This window comes from Hemicordylus capensis, chromosome 2 (assembly GCF_027244095.1).
Source record: "Hemicordylus capensis ecotype Gifberg chromosome 2, rHemCap1.1.pri, whole genome shotgun sequence".
In the NCBI taxonomy this organism is placed as follows: domain Eukaryota; kingdom Metazoa; phylum Chordata; class Lepidosauria; order Squamata; family Cordylidae; genus Hemicordylus; species Hemicordylus capensis.
Window position 1 is genome coordinate 175,583,082 of NC_069658.1, and position 16,181 is coordinate 175,599,262.

The window sequence follows — 16,181 nt, forward strand, 5'->3', positions numbered from 1 at the left end:
CAATAGGTTTCCAGGCAAAATACAAAGTGCTTGTCATAACTTATAAAGCCCTAAATGGCTTAGGCCCTGGGTATCTAAGAGAATGTCTTCTTCATTATGATCCCCACTGCCCATTGAGTTCATCCAGAGAAGTCCGTCTCCAGTTGCCGCCAGCTCGGCTGGTGGCCACATGGGGATGGGCTTTCTTGGTTGCTGCCCCGAGACTATGGAATGAGCTCCCTGCTGAGATATGATCCTCCCCATCTCTGACCATTTTTAGAAAGCATTTGAAAACCCACCTCTTCACCCAAGCTTTTTCTGTTCTTTAAATTTTAAGGTTTTAATTCGTGGTTGATTTTTAAATTGTTAAATTGTTTTAAGTTTTTGTATATATTTTAACTTGTTTTATACTATTGTTAACCACCCAGAGATGAAAGTTTGGGGTGGTGTACAAATGTAATAAACAAACAAAGAAAGAAATAAAGTTACTAGCAAAGCTTTTCTGTCAGGAACCCCCTTGCTTGTGTTTGAGTCTCCAGGCTTGGAGATCTCACTCCATATATGCTCAGGAGCCTCACAGCTTCATGAGCTCTCTGCTTATACACCTGGGAACAGGTCACTTAGTGACAGTGGGCCATTCATTCACCCCTAGATTTGACTCCTAACAAGCAATTGTAAAGGGGAGCAGATGCACGACCTCCCGAATGCTGGGATATCCTAAGTAGACCCCAGAAGTTAACTACAAGTAGGTTAACTCTCTGCCAAGGCCACTCTGCCCTCCAAGTGAACTGCCTTCCCTCCTCTTCTATCGCAAAAAGGATAGCAGCCAACTAATGTGCCAATTAGCTCCACAGGAAAGAACACAGATAAGACTTGTAGAGGTAAGCAAGTGATAGGAACCTAAGAGATGCACCCATTAAAAATACTGATTGGATTACTGGACCTCTCTATCTATGCAGATTTCCCTTCTCATGTCTGTTTCTCATGACAAAAGCCTTGGCATACCTCAGCAATTCCCACATTGTTATACTCAGGAAGAAAGACTGGCAACAATGGGATCCTTGACAGTCCCACCCAACACACCTGTCCAACAAAAAGGCCACTTGGAATGTGCCCTCAGGATATGTTCTTGGGTATACGAATCCCCAATTACATGATCCAGTGTGCTCCTTGTGATCTTCGTGCTCTCTACGCACCAGCTACCTTGGAGTTACCAGCAGCTTTTTGGGTGATTTACTATCCACAGGCCACCATGCAAGGCTGTGTTCAGTACTTCGTGCCACTCTACAGATCAGCTTTCTTGCCCTGCCTGACCTGCCCAGTCTTCCTTGCTAACATAGGAAGCTGATTCCATGGAAGAAGCACCCTCCTGGATTCACTCTTACCAGCTAATCCCTCCCTCCAACCTTCTTGCACCTGCTTTGGCCCAACCTGTTCCTAAGGAACAAAGCTCATCGGTGGTTCCGGAGTCCTTCATCCAGACCAGGTGATATGAGCTTTGCCCCGGGCCCAAAATCTATCTCTACTGCCCCCTTTCTTAAATCCAGCCACCTCCTTCTCTAAAAAGCCTCTTTCTCTTGCCCACCTGGAAACTTATACAATTAGGACTTTAAGCTAAAATGCCTCACTGCAGTTAAATGTATTTTTGATAGTAATATTGCTTTAACCACACATTTATCTCCTTTGTAACCCTCCCTACAATAAATATCATATTTTAATTTTGAAACTTAAATCTTGTCTCAGTCCAGTCATTTCCTGAGTCTACAACTTTGCACAAATTAAAATCTCATGTAAAACTGTTCCTTTCTGAGCTAATTTTCCCCACACAAGCCCAAAGGTAGATTTCGGGGGGGGGGGGGGTTTCACCAATCACCCTGGAGCAGTTTCACTAACACTGATCAAGTAGTACATCAGAATGTATCTTGCTTTTTCACTTTTTTTTTTTTTAATTTTGAAACAGATTGCTTGTAAACCTTGTTCCTTCAAACTTATTGCTTGTAGAATCTGGGGGCCATTCACATGACCCACCAGGCAGAGGGAAGGCTTTGAAAACCTTGCCTTCCCCCCAGACTATCGATCTGTTGCTGGTGGGAGCGCTATTGGTTAGTGGGAGCGCAGATTAGGGATGTGCAAACAGGTTCGGTTCGACCGTTCAGGGTTGAATGGACCCCCCCCCCCCCGTTAGGTCCGACTTTGGACTGAGCCCCCCCCCCCCACCGGTTCGGGGGCATTGTGATTTTTTAAAAAATTAACTTTTAACCCTTTTTGAGGGCTTCCTCTAGGCTATGGGGTGGGTCCACAAAGGTTCCCCCTCCCCCCCCCCGCTGGCCTCAGTCATCACCGCCGCAGCCCATTCGGCCACTTTATTTGGCTCGTTCGGGCATCCGTATGCTGGCCCAGTAGCCATTTTGTCCACCGCCTTGCATGCGCAAATGGCCTCTATGAGGCCTGGCATGGCCCAGGGCCTCGAAGAGGCTATTTGCACATGCGCGGCGGCCATTTTTTTAAAAAAATTAAAACCTGCTAGAGTGAGTGACATGGGCATTAACACCTTCCCCACTACCAGCCATCATAAATTAATTTTGCTGGATCAGGGAGGTAGATGTCAAATGATAGGTGGGTGCCAATTTGATGTATGGGCATACTCCCTGTGATCCATAAACTACGCCAGCCGAGAGGGGAGGTAACCAGCCAGGCTGAAGGCGACTGTCCAGGACTGGACAGGCAGCTGGACCAGGCAATTAGCCAGCCCTTCCAGAACCACAGCTTTGGAATAGTCAAATGGAATAGTCAACTTTAGAGTAGTCAAGGCACTATAGGCAGCATAGGACAGCACTGTCCCCATTGCCTGCTTCCATATCGGGGACACTGCCAGCGTGCCAGATGAGGAGGGGTGCAGCACGGAAGAGGACAGGGAGGCACAGTTCCCCACAGCCAGCCACAGGGGCATAGCTATAATTGGGCGAACGGGTTCAAAGAACCCGAGCCATGCCAAATCAGGAGCCGCCATTCGCAGCCCTGACACGCCCCCCACGTCTGACGTCAGACGTGGGGGCGGTAGTTTAGCTCCCAAGCGGGGGCCGCATGGCCCCTTTGGGAGCTAAACAAAGGCTGCCGCTGCGTTCACAGTGCCAGCCAGGAGCGGCTCTTCCCTGCAAAGGCAGGGAAGAGTCGCTCCTGGCTGGCGCTGCGAATGCAGCACCAGCCTAACTAGCTCCTGAAGGGGCCGTGCGGCCCCTTCAGGAGTTAAGACTGGCGCTGCATTCGCAACGCAGCCCAGGAGCGGCTCTTCCCTGCAGGAAAGAGCTGCTCCTGGGCTGCACTGCGAATGCAGCACCAGCCTTTGTCTAACTGCCAAAGGGGCTGCACGGGCCCTTCAGCAATTAAGCTGCTTCTCCTGAACGGAGCCTCAAAGCTCCGTTCGGGATCCAGACCACGCCCCCCACATCTGACATCTGACGCGGGAGGCGTGGCTAGCCCCTGCGTCTGACATCAGACGCAGGGGGCGAGGCTATCAGGGTGGCTGCACATGGGCCGCCGGCAGGCTAGCTACGCCCCTGGCTAGCCACTCTGACATAGGTATAGAAATTGAATGAATGAATGAATAGGTAGCTAGCAAGAGGCAAGGGGAGAGCAACTTTCCCAGAGACTATTGCTCTCCGGTAGGGTTTACAAGAAGGCGTATGCGAATACATCAAACTGGCACCTACCTATTTGGCATCTACCTTCCTAATCAAGCACAATTAGTTTTACCCCCTTGATTGGTGCTATCTCCATACCCCAATTCAAAGAATTCAAATTTTGGAAGGAAACTTCGGCCTCGCTTCCTTGGTAAAGAATAGAACATAAACATAGGGGTGAGGCAAGTATAGGTGGGTGTTGCAGGTGAATATAATGTGTGCAGTTGACAGGCAGAGTGGATGCAAATGTGTTTGGGCTATGGAGCCATGGAGTATGGTTGAGAGGCTGGGGCATCAGTTGCTGGAGGTTGCTCTAGCCACAGGTCTCTATGGTGGACACACAGGTGAAGGAATGGTCCACAAAGGTAACTGTTATTACCTTATTATTATCATAATGATTCTCATTATCATCTTATGTGAGCTGAAACATCCCACCCTCCTCCAGCCAAGATAAGATCTTAGATTACTGATGTCATCCCATGAGCCTGAAAAAGGAGATCGTAAAACTCCTTTCAGATCCTGAATCCTGAAACCCAGATCCTGATCCTGAAACCCAGCAACTTGATGCACAACTTGTGATCTACCAAGCCACACCCCTTTTTTGGCTTCTTGTCTGCGGTGGCAAGAATGGGATGGGGCAGGGCTGTGCTGACTTGACATAATGGCTTTTCCTAACCTACTTCTGATCATGGTTGCTGCATCTAGCCTCCACATCTCATTTTTATTGGCTCTGCCAACTCTATACTATGTGGATCAGTGGCTAACATGAGCTAAGAAGGCCCCAGTTTGAATGTCACTTCTGTGCTTTGTGTATACAAAAGCACAATATAATTGTGTATTAGTTGTTTCTGGTTCCTTCCTTAGATTAAACTATTTGTAGTCATTACTAACTCTTCATGGTTCCAGCATACCCTCCCTATGTCTCCCTACACTTTCTTTTATTGCTTTTTATTATCCACCCAGGCCTTTGCTCCCAGTTTGTATGGGCATCCCTGTCACACTGTTTGCATCTTTCTTCTTTACTTTGTTGCTTCTCTATGCGATTATGAACAATCCTAAAATGCAGGCATCCACTTTTCTCTCTTAAGGACCAGCCATAAATAAGTACTAGAATGTTAAATCCTAGTTAAACCCCTGTTAAACTCCTATATTCTACTCTAAGTACATGTAGCGGAAATAACTGAACGTAGTTTTACCGGTTTGCCCTTGCTTTCCTTTCCTCTGTTGTCTGTTTCCTCCGTTGTCTCTGGAAGCAGGGATGGGGCCTCTTATACTTCGTAAAATGTCATGCACGTTGTTGGTGCTATTCAAATAAATATTTGTAGATGGAGGTGGGGTGAAAGGCTGAGACTGAGCTACTTATGACAGCCCTGTAATGTAGTCCGCTGTCAGCACTCCATACCGCAGGGTTGGGGTGGAGGTTACAATCTCCATGCTTCAGATGAGAGCTGTGGCTGAGAAATGGTGACTTACAACAATCCTCTGATCAGGCCTTTTAGAACTGTCACCTTCTTGCCCTTTACTTATTTATCTAGCTCATTTATTTATTATTTATTTAAAATATTTCTATACTGCCCAAAACTTACATCTCTGGGCAGTTTACAATTAAAATCATTTAAAACATCAAATTAATTATCAATTAAAATGTTTAAAACATTAAAAACATTTAAAAACCACTATTAAAATTTTTAAAACTATAAATCTAATTAAAGGCCTGGGTAAATAAATGTGTCTTCAGTGCCTTTTTAATGCCAGAGATGGGGAGGCTCTTAAGAACATAAGAACAGCCCTGCTGGATCAGGCCCAAGGCCCATCTAGTCCAGCATCCTGTTTCGCACAGTGGCCCACCAGATACCACTGGAAGCCTACAGGCAGGAGCTGAGGACATGCCCTCTCTCCTGCAGTTACTCCCCTGCAACTGGTACTCAGAGGCATCCTGCCTTTGAGGCTGGAGGTGGCCCTCCAACTAGTAGCCGTTGATAGACCTCTCCTCCATGAAGTGACTCAAACCCTTCTTAAAGCCTTCCAGGTTGTTGGCTGTCACTACATCTTGTGGCAGAGAATTATGCATTATGTGAAAAAGTACTTCCGTTTGTTGGTCCTAAATTTCCTGGCAATCAATTTCATGGGATGACCCCTGGTTCTAATGTTATGGGAGAGGGAGAAGAATTTCTCTCTCTCCACTTTCTCCATACCATGCATGATTTTATAGACCTCTATCATGTCTCCCTGCAGTTGTCTTTTTTCTAAACTAAATAGCCTCAGGTGCTGTAGCCTAGCCTCATAAGAAAAGTGCTCTAGGCCCTTGATCATCTTGGTCATCTCTTCTGCACCTTTTCCAGTTCTACAATGTCCTTTTTTAGATGAGGTGATCAGAATTGTATGCAGTACTCCAAGTGTGGTCGCACCATAGCTTTGTATATGGGCATTATAATATTAGCCATTTTATTTTCAATCCCCTTCCTAATGATCCCTAGCATGGAATTGGCCTTTTTCACAGCTGCCGCACATTGAGTCGACACTTTCAACGAGCTGTGCACCACGACCCCAAGATCTCTCTCCTGGTCAGTCACCGACAGCTCAGATCCCATCAGCATATACTTGAAGTTGGGGTTCTTCGTCCCAATGTGCATCACTTTACACTTGCCAACACTGAACCGCATTTGCCACTTTGTCACCCACTCCCCCAGTTTGGAGAGATCCTTTCGGAGCTCTTCACAATCAGTTATGGATTTCCCTACCCGAAAGAGTTTGGTATCAGCAAATCTGGCCACCTCACTGCTTACCCCTGCTTCTAGATCATTTATGAATAAATTAAAAAGCACTGGTCCCAGTACAGATCGCTGGGGGACCCCACTTCTTACTTCCCTCCATTTTGAAAACTCTCCATTTATACCTACCCTCTGTTTCCTGTCTTTCAACCAGTTAGCAATCCACACATGTACTTGTCCCCTTATCCCATGACCGCTAAGTTTCCTCAGGAGTCGTTGATGAGGAACTTTGTCTTATTTCAAAAGGGAGTGCATTCCAAAGTCCAGGGGCAGCAACAGAGAAGGCCCATTCTCAAGTAGCCACAGATGAACCTCTCCAGATGATCTTAACAGGTGGGGGGGCTCATGGCGAAGAAGACGTTCTCTTAAATATCCAGGGCCTAAGCTGTTTAGGGCTTTATAGGTAATAACCAGCACCTTGTATTTTGCCCGGAAACATATCAGCAGCCAGTGTAGTTCTTTCAACACAGGAGTAATATGGTCTCTCCTAGATGACCCAGAGACCAACCTGGCTGCTGCATACTGGACCAACTGCAGTTTCCAGACTACGTACACAGGCAGCCCCACATAGAGTGCATTGCAGTAATCTAGCCTAGAGGTTACCAGTATATGTACCACCGTTTTGAGGTCGTTCATTTCAAGAAATGGACACAGCTGGAGTATCAGCCAAAGCCCATAAAAAGCACCTCTGGCCACTGCCTCAACCTGGGACACCAGGGAAAGGTTCAGATCCAGAAGCACCCCCAAACTGCATACCTGTTCCTTCTGGGGGAGCGTGACCCCATCTAGAACCGGCAGATCAAAATAATCTCTTGAGTTCTGACCCCGCACAATTAAGTATTTCCGCCTTATCTAGATTCAGCCTCAGTTTGTTATCCTTCATCCAGCCCATTACTGCCTCCAGGCAGGCATTTAGGGAGGTTATGCCTTCTCCCAATTATATTGACATGGGGAAACAGATCTGGGTGTTATTAGCAACTTTTCCTTTTCTCTCTTTCTCCCTGCCTGAGTTAACAGCTCTTGTTCATCTTGTTTCCTCATCTATCTAATTCGCACAGTGGCAGCCTCCTCCTTCTCCGGGCGGCGGGGTGCTCCTCCCTCCCTCACGCAGCCCCACGAGCCTTATATACAGAGAGAGCTCCATCCTCCTCCTCCTCTCCAGTCTTCCCACCAGGAACAGCTGCCTTCCAACCGACCTGAGCCATCACAGGCTCCTCCCTTGCCTATCTGTATGTGGAACGGTATAATGGGATGCCCAGGAACTTCAAGTGAGCAGGCCCCGCTGCCTCTACGCCCTGAAATCATCACACCGTCATGCTCAAAAGAGCAAAAAAGGCACCACACTCAAGACATCTCGGGCGGCAGCAAAAGTCGGTCTCTCTAACCTGCCCCCCACGCTCCATTGTTGTCACCCCCAGCAGCACTCATTTGAACGCAGCCCTATTCACTGGCGCGTAGGCTCGTAGTGCCTTTGTACTCTTAACAATGTAAAATAGAGACTCCTCCGAATCCGAAGCAATTCTGAAGTCAACGTTACTTTAGTCCTTAAAAAAAAAAAAATCTCTATGACGAAACTCCCTCGCCGTCGCTAGCGGGCCCTCGCGCGATGACGTACGATGCCAAAATGGAGGCGTCCAGTCTAAGGAGCGCCCGCTCTATGGCAAGCGAGCAAAGGGACTCCAAAATGGCAGCGCTCACCTGACTCGATCCAAAATGGCGCCGCCCAGGAGGAGGAGGGCTAACTCCAAGATGGCGGCCTTGATAGCGGTGAGTGGCCGGGGAGCAGCCCACTCCAAGATGGCGGCTTGCAGAAAGTGGCTGATGCTTGGGGGTGTCCGGTTTTACAATGCGCCACGACTGCGGCTAAAGCTTGGCGGGGTGTACCTGCCGGATCCTACCAACCCTCGCACGCCATCCTGGCAGCTGGAAGCCTCCTACGAGCCCAAGCTTTTCGCGCGCTATGGGGCAGCCTCTGGGGTCGACCCGGCCCGGCTCTGGCCGACCCCCGAGCAGCTCAAGGAAATTGAGGCCGAGGAAAGAGAGTGGTACCCGCCGCTCAGGGATATGGAGGCGGCGCTGGACGTAAAAGAGCGGGAGGCTGAACTCCGGAAGCGGCAAAGGTGAGGGGAGGGGGAGGAGAGTGAAGGGGTAGTGGGGGGGGGCTTCAAATGCGCTTCTCGGGGGGGGGGCGGGCGGCGTGGTAAGCGGCTGTAATCGGCCCCAGCTGGCCCCCTTTTGTATCAGGGTCAGCCCCTAGCTTTTGGCTCCTGTTCGTGGTAAAAAGTATTGTGCCTGTTCTGCATTGGGGGAGGGAAGCAATTGCCCTGAGTTCAGTAGGATAACCATGATGGAGGAGGACGCGTGCATAAGGTTACAGCCGCGTCAGCCTAGCACGGAAGAGGACACGAGACCTCTTGTTCTTGGGAAAACCTGTGACCTTATGCCCACTTCAGTAAACGTGCAAGCATTCATTCTGTGGAACATTCTTAAGGGGTGTCTTTTCACGTCCAGTTTATTAACTCCTGCTTCTGAATCACTGCAGAAGAGTGGCGAAAGCTGTTGCAGAGTAAATGGCTACAACCCGCTGAGAAAAGCCTTCAGCTAGACATAGAGAGAAGTTGGTGATGCTTGGTGTGGAGATATTACAAGCCCATGTGCCCCCTGTTTTCCTCTGTGAAATGTCGGAGGGCATGAGCCATGGGGTAGACATAACAGTAAATCATATTACCTGGTTTCGGGAAGATGCCTGGTATAAATGTTGAACTGATGGATAGATCTCTGCTTCACAAAAATCCAAAAGATGGCGGGGGTGGGGGTGATGTGGGGGAGATAAAGATTAGCAATATCTAAATCTGAGAGTGCTGCTTATTCACTTGTGTAGCACTTCTAAGATTTGCACACCCAAAACACCTGGTCTTGAATCTTTTGTATCCAGAATCATCCTGCTTGTTTGGGGCTGCAATGAAGTGGTGTGCAAGTAGAGAGGTGTGCGCCGCACACACTGTGCAGAGGAGGCATCCTTTGTGAGCACTGCAAAGAGATCTTTGGGTGTGTTTCTCAGATCACACTTACTTGGCCCCTTGGGAGCAGCAAAAGACAAGTCTGGTTTGCTATAGCCAGTAATTGGACCTTAGCTGTGTTGGGGGTACAAAACACTTCAGGATCAGCTGACACAGCAGATATAAGCATAATCTTGGAAGTACTCAGCAAAGCACCTTGCCTGATGATCAGAAGTTAACCTAGTAGCCATGGAATAAGAGTGTGCCTGTGACTTGGAGACCCTACTGAAAAGGATACCATGACCAGTGTGTCTTGTTATATAGCTACTAGGTTATCAGTATTGTCCAAAAGTGCCTGGAGTTGCACAGCAACTACCTCCTTGAGCACCTTGCCCAACTTACTTTCAAGATGTCCAAGAGAGCTCCCTCCACAGAGTGGGTGTAATAATGGCATTCCACATTTTATCTAGTCCTAGTGAGTGGGCTGCTCTTCTGGCAAGCATGACAAGCCCCAGTCCTCTTAATCTTGAAGCTGCAGAGAGGCAGAGTTCATCCGCACCCCTTCCCCAAGGTTGGGAAGAGAGCTGGGGATGGTTTGGCTGCTGAGGTGCTCAGAGCACAGGACCAAACGAACAAGCCCCTGCGGAGCACCTGGTAAAGCTTTGAAGGCAATCTAGCATATCTAGAAGGGCCTGTGTACTGTCTTCCCAACTCTTGGGAATCTGGAGGACCGTGTAACATCTTGCTGCTGCTCTCTTCACAGAGAGGAGGTCATAGCTGCCAAAATGGCCAAGATGCCACAGATGATTGCAGACTGGCGACAGGAGAAGGCAGAGCGCAAGGCCAAGGAACTTGCAGAGAAGGAGTGGCGGCAGCAGCTGCTGGCTGAGGCCCGTGAACGTTTTGGCCACAACTTGGATCACCGCAGCTCCCAGTTCCAAGAACTGGTGGAAGAGATGGAGAAGGCTAGACGGAAGGAGCGGAAGCTGCAGAAGAAGCAGCTTAGAGAGCAGGCTATAGCCCAAAAGGCTGCAGAAACAGCCACTGCTGCCTCATCACCAGACAAAGAGGGAGGGGATGGTGGCAGCAGTGTCTCATCAGGTCACATAGACTCTTCTGGGTCTCTCTGACGTACCCACAGCCACCAATGGAGGGCTGTGACTTGAACTGATAGCTCTGTTTGGTTTCCAAAATCCCTTTGCAAGTGTGGATCCTATGAGTATAGAGAAGACTGCAATTCTAATGTTCTCTCACCACTCATCTGTGTCCAAATGACACCACAATGGATACAGTGTAGCAAATGTCTTCCTGGTTAATGCCTTTGGCTTCATCTTTCCTGCCAGGGTATCCTGTGGAGGATGCATCTAAAGAATTGGTTGCTGCCTAACCACCTGCAGCAGGCTTGCTCTGTCCTTGCTGACTCACTCACTGCAATGCCCTATGCAGATAGAGGGTAAAATGTATCTAGGATTTGCTATTGGCTCTCTGGGGCTTTATTTTTAAAGCTGTTAATCTGATTTGTGAAATGTCAAAACAACCACCCCTAGCTACTGTATTGGGTAGGATGTCTGTTTCGGATTTACAGTCTAGTTTAGACAAATAAAACTGAACAAGCTAAAAACCAGAGGAGGAGCTCTGAAGTTGCAAAAACACTGTATGGGGTGTTGTGTTGTGTGTGTGTGTGTGTGTGTGTTAGTATTCTTTCTAAGGGGTTCAGTGTGTAATTTGATCTTCATAACAAATCTGTCAGGTAGGTTAGCCTGAGAAGGTAAATTGTCCAAGGCCACTCACAGAGGTTTATTGCTAAGCCAGGATTTGAAGTGGAATTGTCCACACTCAGACCTGATACTCTAGCCCTTGTGACATCATGTGCTTTTTATCTTTTGGTGGGTAGGCAGGAAGGTGATAGGTCTTAGAGCAGATGTGGTGGTAATGCGTGTCCATATGTTTCAGTTGCCAATATAACTGTGATTAGGACTTGTTCCCATGTTTTAGTACCTAGTTAAATACCACTTGTATATCCAGTACAACTTTATCCACTGATCTCATAGCAAGACAATGATTTTTCTTTACTGGATTTCTAAAAGTATGCCGGTATTAGCAGGGTTGGAAGGGGTTAGAACTTGACCATGAAGTAGGATATGTGAAACCATGAGTTATTTCTGACAGACATAACTTATGAATGCATCTTAATGCAAGGGATTTGCTAGCTTCGCTGCAGCAGCCCTAAGCCTCAGTTTGGCACATCCAGTTGAGCTTTGCAAGGCTGCAGAACTTCTAAAATGGCCAGCTATTCACAAAATGAATCTTGCTTCATTGCTGTTGGGTATGACAACTTTAGTAAGACTAAATGATACCACACTGATACCTGTGGAGTAGGAGGGATAGTACAGAAAAGATGAGCTGGCTAGAGCTAAAAGGCTGCTTTTAGCTACCTAGAAGGGCTAACTGTGGTCATGTAGGGTTGGATTTGCAACCCTGTTGTCTACCACTGAAAGAAACAGAAGGCAGTCTCCTTTTCATTCTGGAATACATAGCAGCTCATTCTTCCGCCCCGCCCCCCCCCCCTCAGTTCATGAGATGTGCATTCTTAACTGCTCTGTAGATCTTAGTTGCTAGGGAACAATTTTGCTGACCAACCGCCTTCCACAGAGGAGGCTTTGCCTGTGCTAGAGCATGTTGGAAGCAAACATCCCATTTGCAGCAGAGACCTAGCAGAAGCCCTATATAGAACACACAGAAGCCTATAAAAGATTGTGCTGTCCTCTCTGCTTAGAACTGTTAGTTGAAAGAGGCTGCTGCATGCAAGCCCTGAGCCTTATAGAATAGTGATCTGCCTCCCTCTAGTGGCATAATTGTGGAGACTCATACACTGTTCTGAACCTCTCAGTGAAAACCACCTTCATTTGGAGGTGATCCTACAGAAATTACAGGAGGAGATAGGTACAAACTAGATTTCAGAAAGAAGGTCTAAGTTCTATAGACCTCTTGTAAGGAAGAAGCTCTGATTAAGTTTCCTCTTTCCATACTAAAAATGTATTTAACTGCAGTGGTTTTCCAATTACTAGAAATGAGGTGAACAGGCTCGGCCTTTCCTTACTCCCAACAAAGACCCGTGAACACTGTTTCCTTTTGGGGTAGAGGTTTGAAGGTGCAATACTAGTCTTATAACAAACTGTTAAATGAGGAGGGGCCCTTTGTATAAATTCTTTATTTTACATTGTTTCACAATTAAATTAAAATCAAAGAATTCCCCCTTTAGCTTTTAATTAAAGACCTAATGTTCAGTTACTGGACAATTTTTCTTTTGTTAGAATCTCCTCCTGCCCCTTCCCCAGCTTTCTCCTTCACAGGGTCAGCAGGAGTAGTATTTTGTGTGCAGCTGGTTTTCCTGACCTGAGATGTATCTGAAGCAGAAAGCTTCTCCTTGCTAATGAATAATGGGAACTAATTCAGTTTGCGGTAGTGGACCCAGCTGCGATCAAGAATTTCAGATCAGTATCCAGCCTGTAGAAATAGCAGCCCCCTTCCTGCCAAGAAGCAGTGAGACAGAAAAGAACAAGTACTTGGCCAACTCTTCATTGGTTAAAAGTATTATAGGGATTCAAGTTACAAACTCTGCAGGGCTCTCTTCAGATACAGGTAACTCAGAGCTACAATCAGAGGCACTTTCTAGGCCTAATTACAGTCCAAAGAGAGAGGATACACATGTATACATGCTTGGGGTTTAAGTCTATAGCAGAGGTTCAACAGAACCTATATAAGGCAGAGAACAGCTAAGCTAAGGCAAGATCTGTCATCATATTAGCAGATTAATCTGCAAAACAGATGAGGTAGAGTCAATTTCATTTAAAGAAAGTCATCACAGCAGGTGGTCCAAGGTGTAGCTCCACACATCATCCCACCTCTCATGGGATTTAGAAGACACATTCCTGGCCTTATGTTTACACCTGCTCTGAAATTCCCATGAGGATGACAGTGTATACTGTCCTCTATGCTTAATGAGAATCTCTCAGTGGGCTTGTCTTATTCCAGGTTGTGTCCGGGCTCACTGCCATCTATTGCCTGTTGCAAATTAACAGGAAGTCCTATGAGCTACGAATTTTTCATCAAGCTGGAACTAGATGGACAAATTATGGGGACTGTGCCAGGCACAGGACAGGAAAGGAATGAATGGACCCCTGTGTCATGTGTACTCATGTTGTGTACTGATGTACACACACCTCAGCAAATGCTGCAGGTGGCTTAAAGAACCAAGATTCCACAGTACTCCATAAGCAGCTGCTGCTGCTGCTGCTACAGTAAGGAAGAGCCCAATCTTGTCCTTCAGAAGGTGGTAGACCAAAAGCAAGCCTTCAGTTAGAACACCAGCAGGACAGGACAGGCTGCAATGATCCAGGATAAAGGAGATCAGTCCTATCTCCTCACTGAGACTCAAAGGGACAGAAGGGCCCTTCATAATTCAATTAAGTGTGGTTGCTGCAGTTTATCCTGCCTAAAGTTCTATTTGAATAGATTCCACTCTCCCTCCCTGAAAAATGTTCTGCTTACAGAGTGGGTGCAGGAGGGTAAAGATAGCAGAGAACAAGGCAATAGCAAGAGTGGCATGTCACTGCTTTTTGCCACAGCAAGGGGTTTTTAAGGGACCATTTTAACAAAGACAATAGGACTGGTTTGCAGGTGGGCAAGCAGGGATACATGAAAGCATTGCCCCTGTACTGAACACACCCCAAAGGCCTGTAAACAGCAACTTTTTCCTTTCCCAGTATTTTGAAATGTTGTCCTTAGGTTCAATATAAAAAGCTCCGTACAGTTTAATTTAAAAGAGAGAGAGAAACATCAGGCACTGGCTCTTTCAGGTCCAACACCAACAAGTCACAGAGGATCACCTGATGTATGTAGGCTCTGGGGGAGCTGTGGCTTTTGAGATTAGCAGGGACCTACAGGGAAAGTGGATGCTAATTGGCCAAGGAATATAAAATAGGAAACCAAGGGGTACACATGGCCATGGATCAGGGCACACTCAGCCTATTCCCAGATGATTATGAAACTAGAGGAAGGGGAAGGAGAATTTAGCCCTCATTTCTAAGACCCTGAGGAAGGAGATTTATTCATGAATGTGGGCTCCCCAGCTGCTTCAAGGGCTTGGGAACTGAAATCCAGATATCTGAAGTCTATCCATTTGCCCACACCAAACATCAGGCTCTAGACCTTCAGTGATGTGGCACAACCTTGGTGGTGACACACTCGTTTGAACTAACAATCCCGCCACCCCGCAAAGGCAGCATCACAAGGTCTTGTACTTTGGCAGGTTCTCTCTTTGGTCCAGATACTCCTCAAGAACAACAGTCTACCTCCTCCTCATAATCAGGAGGCAATTAGCACTCCATTCCCTAGGAAGGGCTAGCTCCATCTGCACCATTTTCTTCCTGGTTGGCCTTCAGTTTGGACAATACAGCATGGATCCGGAATAGTGTTCGTGATTCCATTGAGTAATTCTTGTAGTTGTTCCTGTTGGGAAAGACATTCAGCAGCTGTTATATTCCACTATCCAATGTAGTGTGTGAACATTTTAGAAGATGGGTGCAGAATTTAGATTAAAGTCACCTCAGGCTGCACCAAGAAAATCCAAATCTGGCATAAATCTTGCAAATTAAACACCTTCATTTTGCTTCGCTTCAGTTTCCACTAGCACCTTGGCAGAATGCTGGAAAACATTTAAGCCCTCAACCTTGCTTATGCTTCTCTGGCTGGGAGCACCAGAAACTGCTAAAAAGCTTTCAAATTCTTCTCTGCAACAATAAGGGCTCACATAATTATTAGTATTCTGGCAGTTCATGAATCATGGCTACTGCAGGGGGCCGCCTTTCATCTCCTATTTTTTGCTGCTGTTCTTTTTTAAATTGTTGCTGCAACTCTCACTGCCTGCTTCTAGTATATTAAAGCCACAGCCAGACTGACATCTCACTGAATTCAAGAGTGCGTACTTAGTCATGACTAACTACTCTGCATGCTGCCCATTGTCTTTTAATTTGTATTTGAAATTATATTTTTGTGACTTTAAATTGTGTTATGAACTGCCTTGAATCCCTTTTGGAGAAAGGTAGGAGACAATTTTAAGCAACAAGATGATAATAAAGTCGGGGAAGAAACAGATTCTGTATCTAATAGTGAATTCTGTTAACTGGGCAGTCAGAGGCACATGGCGCATACTTGCCATCAAAGGCTTCATTACGTGCTGGTCTGCCCCGTTTTGGTATCAAAAATGTGCAGGGGATTTATTTTATTTGAGCTGCTATTGAACTTCTATCCTTGTAGCTACATAGAGAGAAGCATTCACAGAAATATGAGTGCTTTAGATATGGAAAAAACCTCAAAGGAGGTCATTCTCTGTGTAGTTCTATTTTAGTATTACCTGAAGGGCTTTTTTGGGTGGGGGTGGTGGAGAGTTTGTTGTCCATAGTTTAGTACCAGCTTTGCTGCAGGATAAGGACTCTCTAATACATTGCTAACTTGGCAAAGAGGCACCTTTTAATGTGATGATTCGCTTTATTTAGCAGGGGGAGAGTAACTGGCCCTATCCACCACAGCACAGTACCTCCAGTGACTGTTGCTGGTGACTGTCTTATGTTTCTTTTTAGATTGTGAGCCCTTTGGGGACAGGGATCCATCTTATTTTTCTATTATTTCTCTGTGTAAATCGCCCTGAGCCATTTTTGGAAGGGTGGTATAGAAATCTAATTAATTAATTA

General features: G+C 46.7%; 2 protein-coding genes across 7 annotated transcripts in view; one reads left to right on the plus strand and one right to left on the minus strand.

Moving 5' to 3' along the window:
- The first annotated feature begins 7,620 nt into the window (after positions 1-7,620).
- On the plus strand, positions 7,621-15,585 carry GADD45GIP1 (GADD45G interacting protein 1). Its single transcript, XM_053291191.1, has 2 exons — positions 7,621-8,550; positions 10,193-15,585. The coding sequence occupies exons 1-2, from the start codon at positions 8,144-8,146 to the stop codon at positions 10,557-10,559; spliced, it is 774 nt and encodes a 257-aa protein (XP_053147166.1). The 5' UTR covers positions 7,621-8,143; the 3' UTR covers positions 10,560-15,585.
- Positions 12,625-16,181, minus strand: part of LOC128342947 (tetratricopeptide repeat protein 39A-like) — a 42,889-nt gene continuing 39,332 nt past the window's right edge. For all 6 annotated transcript variants that reach the window (XM_053291189.1, XM_053291188.1, XM_053291185.1 and 3 more), the window contains one exon: positions 12,625-14,940. In XM_053291189.1, coding sequence (XP_053147164.1) covers positions 14,823-14,940 — 118 coding nt within the window. In that variant the 3' untranslated portion in view covers positions 12,625-14,822. The remainder of the gene's footprint in view (positions 14,941-16,181) is intronic.